The sequence below is a fragment of the Pholcus phalangioides genome, unplaced genomic scaffold, assembly GCF_987345545.1.
Source record: "Pholcus phalangioides strain wild (caught in Gottingen) unplaced genomic scaffold, Ppha-v1.0 ptg000016l_1, whole genome shotgun sequence".
NCBI classification, from domain to species: domain Eukaryota; kingdom Metazoa; phylum Arthropoda; class Arachnida; order Araneae; family Pholcidae; genus Pholcus; species Pholcus phalangioides.
Window position 1 is genome coordinate 6,812,350 of NW_028301609.1, and position 17,297 is coordinate 6,829,646.

At 43.2% G+C, this 17,297-nt stretch overlaps 1 protein-coding gene across 1 annotated transcript; it reads right to left on the reverse strand.

Moving 5' to 3' along the window:
* Positions 1-1,552: 1,552 nt before the first annotated feature.
* Positions 1,553-12,665, reverse strand: LOC149074956 (uncharacterized). The gene is made up of 2 exons (XM_089245742.1): positions 12,499-12,665; positions 1,553-2,113 (listed from the first exon to the last, which is right to left on the reverse strand). Exon 2 carries the CDS (start codon positions 2,106-2,108, stop codon positions 1,671-1,673), a length of 438 nt encoding a protein of 145 aa, XP_089101868.1. The 5' UTR covers positions 2,109-2,113; positions 12,499-12,665; the 3' UTR covers positions 1,553-1,670.
* Between the last annotated feature and the right edge of the window lie 4,632 nt (positions 12,666-17,297).

A 17,297-nucleotide genomic window follows, 5' to 3' on the forward strand; every position in this document is an offset into this window, starting at 1 on the left:
TTCTTCAGTTGAGAAATACTGGTTTAGAGTAAGTCAATTTGAAAACACTATCGTATTGTAACGATATATTGTGTATATATTGTTTACAATTTTTGTTAATTGCATTTTTAATTGGGTTGCTATATTTTTGAAATATATGACATCCATATTTTTATGGGCATCTTTTTCTCAGCCACCTCGTTGGACATTTTGCCGGTTGTGGCGTTGTATTTGTAGCCTTTGTTGTATTTATGGTATTATTTATATGTACATTTTAATGTATTATTTATTATATTATTACCGTGTTGTATTACTGATTGAATGACTTTTTTTTGGCATTTTATGTGAATGAATAGTTGTTTGGAACGAATTATCCAAGTTTCTATTATTTACTATGAGGAAGTTTAATTCGATATACGAGCGAATCTCGGATAACGAGCACGTTGGTGGAACGGATTAAGCTCCTTAACCGAAGTTCCACTGTAGGTGCAGTCGGATCCTGTTATAACAAACTCCAAGAGACCGGGAAAATCACTTCGTTATAACGAAATTTCGTTAAAAAGAAATTCCATGTTTTTGCATTGTTCCCATGTAAACTTATCTGGGGGATTAGAAAAGTGTTCGTTAAAACGGGATTTTCGCTATAACGGTATTCGTTAAAATGGGATTCAACTGCAATTGTCTTTTCTCGTGGTGGACGTCTGGACGGTCTTGGAGCCTAAAATTATCAGAGTCAAAGCCTGATAACCCTCATTTCATTTACGAATTTCATTCATTTCATTCTCGTTGTTGGACTACTAGCCACTGATAAAGAGCCGTGGGTGACAAAAGTTTGACAACCATCACTACTGCAATTAATACCGTACATGCACCGTATACACATGTCGGGATGAGTTAGCCTGGTGTTCGCAGAGCCAAATGTGATCCCGCTTTAAAGAGATAAGAACTCGCACCACTACGCAGAAGTTCAGAGTTCTATATGTTCTGAGTTTCTTGTATGCGTGGCCCCTAACGTATTTATATCGTCAGAGTTTTGCTTGTTTAGTGCTCTTGCTGGTGCTCTGTCATCCATATTTTGAAATGAAGATGATAAATTCTTGAATTTTTATATGTAAGTATCGTGTTTAAGGTCTTTAAAGAGTATCAGTTGCTCTTTGCGGAAAGACTTTTTTAATGGGAAACCGTCTCGCATTCGCTCGTCTTTTGGTTGGAAAACTTAGAAAAACCAATTTCAGCCGTCCAATACTGCGCCAAAACCTGAATCTTCGAACCTGATCTTCTTTGGGAACCTGATTCGAACCTAAATCTTCTTTGGAAACCACTACCCTAAATGCAGGGCCGTAACTAGGATTTTTGCTGTCCGGGGGCAAATATTATTTTGCCGCCCCCACAGCTTTAAAATTCGATAATTCTATAACAGTGTTCTTTGTTCCCACCAAGAACTGCTACCCTCTAAATTTTGCCTTCTCCCTGCCCCCTGCTTTAGTTCCGGCCCTGCCTGAATGATTTGAAACTCATTTTATGAGGAAAAATGAATGAGACAAAACACACACACACACACACAAACAAAAGATCCTATCCTTCTTTGTAATTCGACTCATTTTAACTCACAGGTTTCGGTACGTGGTTCCGACCAGCCGATTCTTGTTGGAACTCGACGTGTGTGCGGCGTCGGTCCAATTTGCCATCAGTCACGCAGAATTCGTTTGACGCGATGAGTTTTGAACGTCGCCTTGATTGGAGAAAAATTTCGCCGATCGCACTCGTTTCTTAGGCGACGTGGCTCGTGCGTTGCAACGGGATGAATTTGCCGCCATTTTATTACTGTTGTTGTTGTTGTTATAACCGGATTCGTTGTCGCTGGAATAATCCTCGGATCCCGAAGAATCCTCTTCCCCGCAGCTGCCATCTTGGTTGGAACTCATTCCGCTGGAGAAGTACATGGAATCGCCCTCAGATGAGTCGGAACTCGCGTCGCTGTCGCTGTCTTCGGATGACGACTGGTTCGACACCTCGTGACGCTTCATGGATAGCACGTTCTCGGACATCAACGCTCCGTGCTCTTTCGGTTTCGCAATCGGTTGGATGCTTTCCGGATCTTGGCCGATGGCGTCTTTGCTGTTATCCATCTGAGCTTCAGGAGGGAAAAACAAAACACAACATAGATTAATCAAAAGTGACTCAACCGCTAAGAGAAATAAGGGGCATTAATACAAATACAAATACAAATACAAATACAACGCCACAACAGGCAAAATGCCCAACGAGGTGGCTGATAAAAAGATGCCCATAAAAATATGGTTGTCATATGTTTCAAAAATACAGCAACCCAATTAAAAATGCAATTAACACAAATTACAAACAATATATACACAACGTACAGCCGTTAAGGGCTGTATTACATTATAAAAGTTTTATAAAACTTGAAAATATGACCAATAAGCGTATCGGTTACATTTGAGCGAATATAACCAATAAGCTTATTTGTTGTTTTTTTTTTGTGAAAAATCTATCAAGTTTTGTGAAAGATCTTTTATTAAATTTTTACAGTGTTGTAATCCCGGCGTTATGGGTATATGCAGAGATGAACGCAGAACCCACCAAAAATTTAATTTTTACAAATATTTTCGTAAAAAAATTAATACAGGGTCTTTATAAGTAATCAAAGTTCCACTTTGAAATGACCATAAAAGGAAAACTACTGGACAAAATGTTATTAAACTTGGTAAAAAAAGTTCAAAAACTCACCACCAGCGGGGAATGGCGAGCAATATTGTTAAACGAAATAAGACATGAAGATTGAAGACATCGGTTTGAAATACTTTTAATCGTTTCTAAAACGAAACTGTTTGTTGGGTTATGCAAAACCGCAATGGCTACATGGTATACGGCAGGGAGAATGCAAATTAGAATTATGCAAATGCACTTTACATGTCATTTTATTTTTCAGCTTTATAAAACTTAGCCTCTTCGTCAGAGCTGTCATTGCTACTGTTACGAGCTATCGACGATAGCGCTACGATGCGAGGGCCACGACTCATGACTTCAAGGAAGGGGACCTCGTCTGGCTCTGGAACCCGAAGCGCCGGAAAGGACTGTGCCGGAAACTTCAGACGTCATGGGAAGGACCCTACAGAGTCGTGAAGAGACTGAACGACGTCCTAGCTCGGATCCAGAAAACGCCATCCTCGAAGTGCAAGGTGGTCCACTTCAACAGACTGGAACAGTGACAACCCGCCGAACTGAATTGTCGGGACGAACAATTCTAAGAGAGGGGCAATGTTACGAACTATCGACGATAGATGGCACGATTCGTTCGATGGCTCTCAAAAATGTCGAAATCAGTTGATACCGGTTTCGGTCTAGCGCATAGCATGCGATTGGCGGAGAATTGGCGGGAACATTCTAGAAAGCCCCGCCCCTCCAGACAGTGGTCCAACCCCTCCGTACAGTAGCGCCGCCGACTGGGAAACTGTAAGATAGAATTTTGTTGAATGTTCTATTTCTCGAAGTTTCTGTCGGGGTTATAAATAGTGCGGCGCTCACAAGATGGCAGGCTAGACAGGCTCAGAAAAGGCTGAGAGAGGCACAAGGAGATTCAGTCAGTCGTGTTTAAACTTTACGAGAAAGTTGTTAGCTCTCTGATTAGCGTTGAAATACGTGTGCTGCTCTGTAAATAAATTTGTATTTGTCCGTCGAACTGCTTCTTGTTTTGCAATCTCGAAGTCTTGTGGAAAATTATCCGCAACAATTTGGTGTCAGAAGTGGGATAATTCAAGATTTGCATGAAGACAAGAATAATGGACATGGACGAGATTCGAGAACAGCTGAACCAGTTGATAAAATTTGTGGGCCAGATGGAGTTGGACATCGTCGAAGAGATAAAGAAATCTACCGCTGCCGTGATCAACAAGATAGAGACCACGAGCGCAGCCGTGAAAGAAGATGTCAACACCTCCATTGCTGCCGTCAGAGAGCTGAAAGATCTGAAGAGTGCCAAGAACCGAGAAAAATGAGAAAGACAAGTCGTTGGGAACCTGGAAAAGTCACGAAAAAGGCCACCTGTGGAGCGCCTGTTCAGTCGCAGCTACCGGTACGAAAGATGCGCCATGCCGAGTGTACCACGTCTCACCGATGCACGGAGGAGACCACGGACTCCACGTAAGAGGCGAGATCGATGGACTGCCGTGCAAGATGGTCATCGACACCGGAGCCAACGTGAGCATCGTCAGGGCGGACCTGGCTCGGAAATTCCAGCAATGACTTCTCTACGTACCACCATCGCTGACGCTGCAGACAGTCATGGGAGAGAAAATGACTGTGCGAGGAAAGTTGAGAGTCCCATTGAAGTTCGCCACGGTCACCTACCCACACACCGTCTTCGTGGCAGACATAAGGGATCCGTGCATCATCGGAGTGGACTTCTTGAAGAAACACGGATTTTCCTTGAACATGAGGAATGACAGCTGCATTAGCCGAAGGAGCGTATCGCCCTGCTCGGATGTGGTCGTGACGATGTACCTCCAAGGAAAGTGATAGACACTCCGAAGTCGGATAAAGAGTGCATCGCCGAAGCAGAGAAGACTAATGACAGGACCGGAACTGTGCTCTCACGAGGGTCAGATGGCATGAAGAAGACGATCCAGCTTCGTAGAGAAAAAGCGCATGAAGATGCCGACGCCCTGACGAGAGGACCGGGTACGCATAACCGTCGTCGTGGCCCCAAGGCAGAAGAGGAGTGCGGACCGGTGAGCCCTCTAGGGCGACAGGTAACATCGCAAGTCTCAAGTGACGATCCGTGGAGCGATGAGAACACCCGAAAGGCCCAACTGGAAGATCCCAACATACGGCCGATAATGGACTTGAAAGAATCCACCGGTAGTAAACCAGCGTGTCAAGACGTCGCCTCTTCCAGTCCGACGACCAAGAGATACTGGGCGCTATGGCACTCTCTGGCGATGAGAGATGGTGTGCTGCATCGCAGATGGGAGTCGGAGGATGGAAAGACGTTGCGGTGGCAACTCGTCCTGCCAAGGAGCCGTGTGAAAGAATTGCATGAAAGCCTGACCGGTGGACATTTCGGCGTGATTAACACTCTACAGAAGGTCCGCGAACGATTCTGTTGGGACAAATCCAGGACCGATGTGCACGAGTGGTGCAAGAATTGCGACGCTTGCGCCGCCCGCAAAGGAATCGCCCCCAACATCCTACGACCGCTACCGAGGACTGCCCACGTGAGCACCGGATACTCGCCATCGCTGATGGGAAAGGACCTTCGTAAGCCAGGTGATCTGATGTTTCGGCGACCGATAGATGCTGCTCTTCTACCGGAAGAACACGTCCAGGGACTCCAGGAGCACCTCGAGGACATGCATTGAATCGCCATACACAGGATCAACATCGGCTCCGAAAAGATGAAGAACCGCTAGGATGCGAGGGCCACGACTCATGACTTCAAGGAAGGGCCTCGTCTGGCTCTGGAACCCGAAGCGCCGGAAAGGACTGTGAGCGAAACTTCAGACGTCATGGGAAGGACCCTACAGAGTCGTGAAGAGACTGAACGACGTCGTAGCTCGGATCCAGAAAACGCCATCCTCGAAGTGCAAGGTGGTCCACTTCAACAGACTGGAACAGTGACAACCCGCCGAACTGAATTGTCGGGACGAACAATTCTAAGAGAGGGGCAATGTTACGAACTATCGATGATAGATGGCGCGATTCGTTCGATGGCTCTCAGAAATGTCGATATCAGTTGATACCGGTTTCGGTCTAGCGCATAGGCATGCAATTGGCGGAGAATTGGCGGGAACATTCTAGAAAGCCCCGCCCCTCCAGACAGTGGTCCAACCCCTTTGTACAGTAGCGCCGCCGACTAGGAAACTATAAGATAGAATTTTGTAGAATGTTCTATTTCTCGAAGTTTCTGTCGGGGCTATAAATAGTGCGGCGCTCACAAGATGGCAGGCTAGACAGGCACAAGGAGATTCAGTCAGATGTGTTTGAACGTTGAGGGAAAGTCGTTAGCTCTCTGATTACCCTGTAAATACGTGTAAATTGCTGTTCTGTAAATAAATCTGTGTTCTGTCCGTCGAACCGCTTCTTGTTTTGCAATCTCGAAGTCTTGTGGAAAATTATCCGCAACACTACGTTCGTCCTGATACGCTAAGAGCTACTGTTGAGAACGCAGTAATGCGATTTAACCTGCTTTCAGAAAACGGTGGACGCTACATTGAACATGCTTTGTAACACGTTTTCAAAACGGTTAAAAACATTTTAAACCGATGTCTTCATGTCTTATTTCGTTTAACAATATTGCACCGTTATAAATAAAAATTATCGAATTTTATAGTTGAGAGAGAGAGGGGCGGCAAAATCATGCAAAAATCCTAGTTACGGTCCTGACGGAAGAGAAGAAACACATTGCCCTTCCTGATACACCAAACGTGGCACAAAACCCTCCTGCCCTTCAATATTCACGACTCTGTTTTCACAGTACAGTTGATCATCAAAAATCCTCGCAAACGAATCTTGGTAGAGGGTTTGAAATAGTGAAAAATGACATCAAATAACAGGACCATTCCGACTCATTATCATGTCCTTCCAAATAATCGACTCCCCCCTCCCCTCCCCCCCCCCCCATGCCAATTGATCAAAATGACGGGTTTTCAAGCCAATCCAATATAATAACCTTTGAACAAACGGTTCAATTGACGCTACTGTTTCAGAGGCTACCAGGAAAATGAACGTCACAAGACTTTTTCCTTCCAATTGCGATACTTGGGGGACCCCGCCCTAGTCTAAATTTAACATCAAGAGCTCTGCAACTGAGTTTAGATCCAAGGTTAAGTAAGACTAGGTCACATATAAGCCGGTAAATAACAGAAATAAATCCTTTTTCTTCTTCCATTGTCACTGCTATGCTCACAACTCGTGTTCACACGCAGTAGCGCCGGACCGGGTGTTGTAGTTGTTTCAGCATCTACAGCAGGGGTCTTCAACCCATGGCCCGAGTGCCAAATGTGGCCTTCCAAGCTTTTTGGCCGAACATTTTTAGAAAACAGCTACTTTTTACTGGAAACGATTAAATTTCAATAACAAAAAAATTGTTGTAAATCGTTAAAAAATAGTTAAATCGCTCCGAGGACAGGCAGAGTGCAGCAGGTCCGGATGTATATATGACACCTCACGGCTGGATGGACCGGATCGATACACTTTTCTTTGACTTGTGTACGTCAGCACCACCTATCGGCTGCTTTGATTTTTTGTCCCTGCCTTAAAAAAAATTCCCGTTACCCAGTGATACTAACCCTGCCAACCGTGTTTTATTTCGGCTATTTTTCCCGGTTTTTATGCATTTTTAAAATTTCTACGGACTTTTTGCCACCGTGTATTTGACCGATGATTGTCCCAAAGGTCATGAATTGACGTCATTTCTCACACAAGATGGGATGGGAGCAGACAGGGCTCTGGGGGCCCATGCTGTTTTGATTTTTGATTTTTGTATTTTTTGCACCATAAATGCACTGCAAACAACTATGTGCTATTTATTAAACATACATATTTAGTATTCGATTAAATTGACCATATTCGGGATGTGTGACAGATGCGTTGTTTCGACAATGTTTAGTTGTATCTATCACACGAAATCAAATAGTGGAAATTCTCATTTCACCTGTTCTCTGCTTCATTCCCAGGTTTTTTGTTTTTGACGGCTCCTTACAACTCCCAAGAAAGAACTGAACTTGCCATTCAGTTCAGTTTGTGGGCTTGGACCGTAAGGAGCTGTTGTGAACGAAAACTTCTGCTGTCGTCTGCTTCATTCTATGAGCTTTGGTTTTGATGGTTCCTTGTGCTTTTAAGGAAGAACTGAGCTTGCCATTCAGTTCAGTTTGTGGGCTTCTCTAGTAGGGAACTACACTGAATAAAAATTGCTGCTTCTTGATCCGAAATTCATTATCACGATTTGAGTCATCTTCCTTTTTGACAGTAGGTGGCAGCAAAAACATGTATTAGAACACTGGAAATTCACTCTTTATTTCTAGTTTTTTCACGCTTCTTCCCTGGTGCGTGTATTAGTCATCTTTAGAGCCCGGAAGTTCAGGCAAAATGGCAATAAATGCCGTTTTTCCCCTATTTTCAAAATTTTTTGGTAAAAATGATTTTTTTTTAAATTTTCGTGCCAGAAATGCCTATTTTAACAGTTTCAAGTTTATTAGTGAATTTCAGAGGCCATAATGTGTGAAACTTGGATATTTTGGGCATTGAGGACTCCAAAAGAATTGCTCTTTTTAAAATTTTCCAACACTCAGTATTAATTATCAATCAGAGCCTTCCCCCTTCCAGCCCCATTTTTACGCAATTAAGTGATCTGAGAGATTGCTGTTGGCATGAATTAACTTTGCTTTGACCGGATGGTGTTCGACGAGAGTTATTTTGTTTCTGATGAAAGCAGCTTGTGTTAGAAAAGCAGAGGAAAATTTGAAATTTGTTTCCGCACAGGCAGGCTGCACATAATATGTCTCGCTCAGGCACTGGACTGTGTTGTTTGCGGGCCGATGATTGTCCCAAGAGGTCTTGAACTGATGTCATAATTCACACAAGGCGGGGTAGGGGCTGACACAGGTTCTGAGGCCCTTATTATTTTATTTTTTACACCATAAATTCTCTGAAAACAATCGTGGTAATATGAAAAAATATTTTTTATTTTTACAAAAATAGAACAACACAGCCATGTTTCAACTATGGAAATGATAAGGGGCCGTTCAAGTATTACGTAAGCAAATTTTTAGCCATTTTTGACCCCCCCCCTCTCTTCATAGGTGGTGATAGACTTGGAAGTCTGAAGGGAGGAGCACGGTCATTATTCCGGAGGAGGGGGGGGGGAAACGATGATGATGATGATGTGAATTCATATATACATTTATACATTAGATCAGTCGACTCCACCTTTGACGCTGGGGTGGGATCTCCACCCATGCCTCCCTTGTCAGCAAAAGTCAGCAAACTCTGACCCCCTCCCCCCTTGTCAGCAAAATTTCGTCATCAGCTCTGCCCCTCTGAATCTTAACGCATATTGGTGGAATCAGGGACGTACACAGGGGGGGGGGGGGAGCATAGGAGGGCTCGTGCTCCCCTCCCCCACGATCAAAAATTTATTTTTTTTAATGCAAAAATATATTTTTGTTTTAATTGAAACTCAAAATTTATTTTTAATAAATTCATTGCGACCCATCCTCTATAAGCCATATAATGATAAATCGCATAAAGGCCCTTGGCCCATGGACCAAATATGGGGCCTGGGGGTTATATGATGCGGCCTGCCCTCCTCAAACCTAATTTTGCAAAAATGAACTAGGCGGCACATTTTTACAAATCGCAAAAGTGTCCCGTGGTACAATTCCAGTTTAGAGCACTTACCATAAGTGGTCCCCAGCGGTTCTACATCACTCAAGTTACCAGCGGCACATTCTCAGATTATTTAAGTGATCCGCGGCATATAATTACGGATCACTTGATTGACTCGTGACACATTTCCAGATCACTTGGATCCGCGAAAAATTTAGAGATCACTAAAGTGACTCGGTAGGGCACTTATAAATAGTGGGGGGGAATGTTACTTCATGTGCCCACAAACTATCGAAAGGTTTTTCTCGTTTTTGGCCCACCGTGTAAGATATCATTAAGAATATTTCATATTTTCATAAGTGGTGGTTGATGACGTAAGCATTATCCAAACCTCCCCACCACCCCATTGTCATCAAAAGTCAGCAAATCGGAAACCCCTTCCCCACATCGATGATGACGTAATACTTGAACGGCCCCTAATGATTATTTCAAATAATACAACAAATAAATGGGAATTATTCGCAAATTGAGAGAGCCCCCCCCACAAATCATTTTCTCTACTGACTCCGCGTTTGGTAATGGCGGCCCTCGAGAATTGACCTATTACTGAGAGCCTAGTAACATTCTATTTTGGACTTGAAATCAATTTAATTTGGGTAATAATGCAGTTACTATAAACTATAATTAAAACAATAGACGGATTAAGTGCAACCGATTTTTCAGCTAGTTTTTGGACCCTTTTTTAATACCTTTATGTTCAGTTATTTTTTCTTTTTTCCAGAAATTATGCCTTTTTTTAGTGCCTATTTTAGGCATTTATAGCGCCTTTTTGCCTGCCTATTACGACCATTTTTAGTGCCTAAACTAATGGGCTCTACTCATAAGTTACACTCAAATACCTTTGATGTACGTGCGAATTTTTGGAAAAATTTCATTCCACATTTAATTAAACAAATATATGTAATAGACCTTAGATTTTTGTTCACAACCTTGATCAAGGGCGTAGCGAGGGGGAGGGGGGACTTGGGGGTCTGGTCCTCCCCCGAAATGTGAGAAAATGACCGAAAAAAGGGAAAAAGATGGCCGAATCCATTGTTCTGTCACTTTGGTTCCCCCCCCCCCCCAAAATGAAAGTGGTCCCCCCCCGAACGAAATTTCTGGCTACGCCCCTGACCTTGATAATACCTAGCAGAATATCATATTAAAATTTCGTAATGAAACGCATTTAAAGTTTTTATTCACGGATTACTTGTACGTAAAAACGCAGCACTAAAGTGTACGTAACTTCGGTTTTGCAACGTCTTAAAAACAAAACAAGGCCCTGTTTCGGAATCACAATGAATATGGCTTTCATAAGAAATAATATAAATAAATAAAAATCGATAATTTTTTCCTTCCAAAATGGCGTTTCCAACGTAGTCGTAATGAAAGAAATAGTTTCAGAATTGTTGAAAAAATAATAATTTTAAAATTATAGGAAAAAAATAATAATTTTAGAATTGTTGAAAGTAATAACTAATGGAAAAAAAAATTAAGTATCTTTGAAAGAGATAATTTCATAATTATTGAAAATTTAAAATGAATGGAAAAGTGATTTCAGAATTATTACGTGTGGATAAATTGTGGTGGCCCGCGGGCTTCGTGGAGAGTTCAATTTGCTCCGCAATGTCTGAAAGGTTGAAGACTCTACACGGCAAAGATGTTCAATCTTTCAGAGAGTGCGGAGCAAAGGCATGCGATATCTGTGCCGTTCGCGGCCCAGAAACCTATATACATAAATTGGGGTGACCATATGACCAGTATTTTAGGGGATTTTTCCAGCAATTTTTTAGCTATACTTGGCAACTTCACTTGCCTTCGACGAGTTTTCAGCTATAATTAGCAATTTTACTCTCCTTCGAAATTTTTTCGGCTGCAATTGGCAACTTGGCTTTCCTTCGATAATTTATCACGGGTTGGACAACAATATTATTGGGCCTCATTTATGGCCAGCGGGACGGAGATTGCGCACCCCATAATCTACAGCGTTTCGCAGCCTAGAGCCAAACCAAACCCCAGAATTAATACAGAAATAAGAATTTCTTATTCTTATTCTGTTACATAAATTTTGGATGATATGCTCAAGCTGAAGGTCCCTAAAACATTTTAGACGTCCTTGTGCACACCGTTACCATGTACCAAATTGCACCTATGAGCGGAACTGCAGTTAAACCCCCGATTCTTTCCCCAGAGAGCACGCAAACCTTCAACATGATACTTACCTAACATGAAAAATTCAAGCATATGCCATCTTTACTTCAAAATGTGGGACACAGATGGCAGCACCAGCAAGAACTCGAAGCAAGTGCAACTCTGACACCATAAATACGTTATGGCTATGCACACCCACACAATCAGGGCCGTTTAAAGAGCGTCGTGGGGCCCCCGGGACAAGTGATTTCGCTGAGGCCCCACCTGACAAATTCTCGAAAATTTCAAACAGATCTCATTTTTGTGAGGCCCTTTTTCCTCTAGAGGCCCCCCCCCCAGGCTGTGCCCGGGTAGGCCCATGCATTAAAACGGCATTGCACACAACATGTTGCGACATGTACCGATTCGTTAGAAATTCCGCAAAAGAATTTGTACGAGGTACATGTACGGTTAAGTAGTAGTAGTTAAACCCCGATATAACGAACTTGAAAAGACGGAGAGTGTAGTTCTCTATATGCGGGAGGAGGGCAGGGCCTGTTCCTCGTAAGTTCGGACCCTGGGCAAACACGGCATTTTGGGGAACTTTATACAGTCGGCGCTGAATATGCGGGAGGCAGTGCCGTCTTACCGCATGGGCCCACCCGGGCAGGCCCGGGGGCCTCAAGAGAAGACAGGGCCCCCACAAAAATGAGATTTGGTTGAAATGCTCTAGAATTTACCTGGTAGGGCCTCAGAAAAACCACTTAGCCCGGGGGCCCATGATCCTCTTAAGACGACCCTGCGGGGAGGGACCGTGATCCAGCTCATACCATGTCACAGTCAGTAGCGTCTTGAAGGGGGGGGGGACCAACACGGCTCGGCCTCCCTAAATTATTGCATTTTTTTTAAACGCATGTAAAAAATTTTTGAGGATTATATAAATAGGGGCCTCCGAAAACTCATTGAGATAATACTAAAATATACGAATGAAAACATATTACTTACAACGTGGAGTTGACTCCTTAGGGTTTTCTTTCTGGCAGCGCTCTTCGGAGACCCACCCGTTGGACGCAGGACTGACCGTCAAACTGTTTTATTTCTGTAATAATAATAACTATTATTTTCTTTTTTTCTGCTTGCGGCAGTGGTTGTGTTATATCCGTCGGAAGGTTTATATTGATCTAAACACGAGAGAGAGAGAGAGCGGGATCGTTAATGGTCGCAGCAGTACAGCTGGGCGATACGATGGCGCCGATACTTCTATCGCGTGTTATAAACGCTGGAATAATCGCGATGTACTCGTACTCTGTGTATTGCTTTCGAAGGGCAGTGACGCTTGCCCGACTAGATGACCGTTGTCTCATACATTGTAAAATTATCATACGTAATAACTCTGTGGGGGTAACGTCACTATGAACACGCTATTGCACGGAATGAGGGAGGGGCTCTCGGAGCGCTTTGCATATAAAAATTGAAATTTCACTTAGGAATTGTGATGTTATTTCCTCTTTTTTCAGTATGCATGTATGCTCAGTATGCTCTTTTTTCAGTATGCATGTATGCTCAGTATGCTCTTTTTTCAGTATGCATGTATGCTCAGTATGCTCTTTTTTCAGTATGCATGTATGCTCAGTATGCTCTTTTTTCAGTATGCATGTATGCTCAGTATGCTCTTTTTTCAGTATGCATGTATGCTCAGTATGCTCTTTTTTCAGTATGCATGTATGCTCAGTATGCTCTTTTTTCAGTATGCATGTATGCTCAGTATGCTCTTTTTTCAGTATGCAGGGCCGCAACTGGGGGGGCAATTGGGTATGGAATTTACCCTTTAGCTGCTCCTTCTACGTTACACGGGGCGAAAAAAAGCGTGTTTGCCCCGGATGACAAAGTATTTAGTTGCGACCCTGCATGTTTGGGGAGGAAAAAGAACAGCTTGAAACCAGAGATCCGACTTTGACACGAGGAGGCTCCCGACTCCTAAAGTGCTCCAAAAACCCCAAACTTCACATTATTTTCTAATCTAAGGGCCCAATATTCTCTTTTGTGCCCGGGGCTTCGACCGACTTTAATCCTCCACTGGGCCTAGGCAAAACAGCAATTAAGAGTTCCCCTCACCTACAATTTAGGTCAAAGATGTTTGTTTAGTCAGTGAACATATGATCAAATTTCGGGACCCTGGGAATGCCCTAAAGATTAAGAACTCCTTGACGTATGCTGTGGACGCCAGTGGACAGAGTGGTCGGCATCTCAGCCATGCTCTAGTTTGACAAATCTTCAATTAGGCTATATTATCCTCCAACTTGCCTGATCCGACCAGGCACACAGAATACAGTATGTCGTGTAAGCCTTAATTCATCCTTTATCTCATCAACCGTTCGTCGTAGAGTTATGGTTCGAATTCAAAAAATGCTCAAAAGATGTTCAAGAACCACTCGATACCAGTTTCGAGAGTGAAAATAGTGTATTTAAAAAGTAAGGAATGTAAATTTTAAAAAATTCGGGATTGTCTTGTGGTTGCCTGAAGCATTTAGGACACTAGAATCGTGAAACAGTTTATGTTGTTCTCTTGGAACTTGTCGGCATAGTCCGTCATAACGCATGGGTCCACCCGGGCACGGTCCGGGACCCTCAAGAAAAGAGAGGCCTCAGAAAAATGAGTAGTAGTTGAAATTTTCGGGAATTTGCCTGGTAAGGCTCTGAAAAATCATTTGGCCCGGGTGGCCCATGATGCTCTTAAGACGGCCCTGATGTTAAGGGCAATTCATTCAATTTTTTTATTTTATTTTTATTATAAGAAACGAAGCCCCACCGCAACCAATAAATTTCGATGACAGTGGGATTTCACTTTCAAGTGACATACACAGCTAATTATTCTGTTGCAGGAAAAATATATGGAGTATTTACTTCTTTCCTCGTTGGGTTTGCGTTTTTCTTGGTTTGAAGAGCCTGGTCCGCTGCGTTCTAGTTTTTATACCTATGCGGCCACTTCCGTTCCAGGTCGAAGAGCAATTTCGTTTCGATTTCATTCGTCTAATTTCCACTTCTATTCAAGCCTGGACGGCAACTTTCGTTCTTATTCCTAGAAGTGCTGGGCTTTCACTTCAGTACGCACATTGTTAGCGCCAGTCCAAACCGCGGCTAATTGAAACAGACTTCAAATCACCGCAATTTTATGCGATAAGTTATGGAACTTGTCGGCATAGTTAAGCGGATAACATCAGTTGCTCAAGTTTTCCGATTTTCGTGGGCCTTCCTGAAACATTAAAAATTTTGAACGAATATACTTTAAAGGAACGAAGCCCCACGGTAATCAATAATTTCTAACAACAATGGGACTTCACTTTCAAGTGACGCACAGCTTGCGTTACAGGAAAAATACCTGGACAGTATTGATTTCCCTGCTTCTGGAACGTTCCAGATTGAAGAGCCTGGACGGCTGCTTCCTTGTTTCAGGCCTGGGAGAACATTTTCGTTCGAGTGCTTGTACAGTCACTTTAGATTGAAATCTAGACGGCACCTTTGTTCCAGTTTAAAGATCCTAGATGATCGCTTCGGTTTTCATGTCTAGGCGACAGTTTTCGTGCCTGGGCGACCACTTTCATTCCAGTTCAAACAGCCTGGATGGCACCTTTCGTACGTGTTGAGCTTGTACTTCGTAATTTCATGCGCTTTCTTCGCTCCCTCTTTATTAACATTCCGCCACCTATTAACTAGCTTCGAAGTTCGTATCATCATCCATTCTATGTTCTTATTCTTACGTTCTCTTGGAACTTGTCGGCACAGACAAGGCCGTAGCGGAGGTGGGGGGGGGGGACTTGGGGGTATGGTCCCCCGAAATGTGAGAAAATGATCGGAAAAAAGGAAAAGGCCAAATCTGTTATTCTATCACTTTGGTCCCCCAAGAACGAAATTTCTGGCTACGATCCTGGGCATAGACACGCGGAGAACATAAAGGTGTGTAATGGGTTCATAAAGGATCAATTGCTCAAAACAGTTTTCCCTGATCCTCGTGAAGCTTTTCGAAACTAAAAAATTTAAGTATATTTGTTCAAAAAGTACATTTTTTAAAAATAAAAATCAAGAAACTAAGCCCCACGGTAACCAATAATTTTCTAAAACGTCGGAACTTCAGCTCCAAGTGATGCAGCAGCTAACTGTTTGCGACCGGAAAAAATTGAGAGCATTAATTGCATGAAGCAGTTTTGGTATGCTGCTAGTTTGAAGAGATTGGCCGGCCGCTTTCTTTTTTTCAGGCCTAGACGATATCTCTTTCTTTCGCTTGCCACGACAACTTTTGTCTCAGTTTAGCGACCATAGTCATTGCCACCGTACCCTAAACGACCAGTTTCGTTTTGTTTGCGTGCCTGAACGGCAATTTTCGTTCAGATTCTTAGAACTGCTGCGCACATTATTAGCGCAAATATAACAGCGGGTGTTTTCCGCATCGAAAGCTTCAAATCACAGCGAAATTTAAAGCTCTTCACTGATATTCTGTCCCCATAACCAGCTTCGAAATTCGTATCTATTCTTATTAGAGACGCCGACATGAAGAAAACATTAGCAGGGCTGAAAGTTGTTGATCGTCCCGTATATACGGGACTAACCTGCATATGCAGATTAGGGAGGGTGCATTGCATCGTTTTTTCAGAAACTATTTGAGGGGCTCAAATGGTCTCAGCCCCTAGGTTCCAGCGCCTATGATTGTTCCCTTGGAATTTGTCAGCATAGTCAAGCGAACAACATGGAGTATTCAGCTGCTCAAAACATTTTTCTGATTTTCGTGGGGCTTCCCGAAACAAAAATATCAAGGGCTTGCTCATTTAAAAAAACGAAGCCCCACGGTAACCAATAATTTTCAACTAGGAAAATCCGGTTTCAAATGCATACAGGACGAACATTTCCGCGTGCCTAGACTGATAGTCTATTCTTATAAAGCAGGACGGTCGCTTCCGTTCCGGTACTTGGAAGCGTTGGGCTTGCGCAAGCCTAACAGCATCGACAACTTCAAATCGCAGCGCAATTTCATGCGCTCACTTCACTCCTCTTCAATAACACTCTTACCCTATAACTGACTTCGAAGTTCGCATCATCATCCATTCTTATTCTGCGTCTCTCCTCCACCATCCCGCCTCCTTAGTTGCCGGGAAACCAACTTCAGATCGATTTCCATATTGATACGGATTCCGGTGCTTCACTTATGTGACATTTCCCATACAACGTTTCTGTGTTATTCTTCGGGTATCCTTCGCTTTAGGCGATCTCACTTGAGATTTCACCTGACGCGATTATTTTGCTGAATGAATTAATCGCGTAAAGAAGTGGTTCCCAAACTTTTTTCACCCGCGGCCCACCTACCCAATTTATGGCTCACATGCGGCTCCCCACAATAGTCTGGTAGATATTTTCCCATGTGAAAGAACCACTTAAAACATAAATAAGCACGCAAATCAATATATCTAGCTCGCCCCGACGCCCCTAGAAGCCGCGACACACACTTTGAGAAACACTAGTGCAAAGTGAGGTCGCAATCTTTAAGATTTTGTCTTCTGCGTTTAATAAGAATTTTAATTTTTGAAGTGAAACTTCTTTATCGAGACTTGCCCTACACGTATAGTCCGCAAAGCCTTCTTGTAAATATGCCTCTGAGGGGCAGTCGGGAATCGGGAATCCTTTTTGGGCTTCTTTATCGAATGAGTCGGGAGGGGTGATGTCCCGTTTCGTCTTTTCCCGATTCATCCTTAGGTCAAAATAGTCCCGTTTCATCCGATCTCTTCTATCCCCTTCCACTTCCCTGGATTACTGTC

What these genes read in the sequence shown, in the direction of transcription:
- LOC149074956 (XM_089245742.1), bottom strand. Translation starts at nt 2,108, where the DNA reads ATGGATAACAGCAAAGACGCCATCGGCCAAGATCCGGAAAGCATCCAA.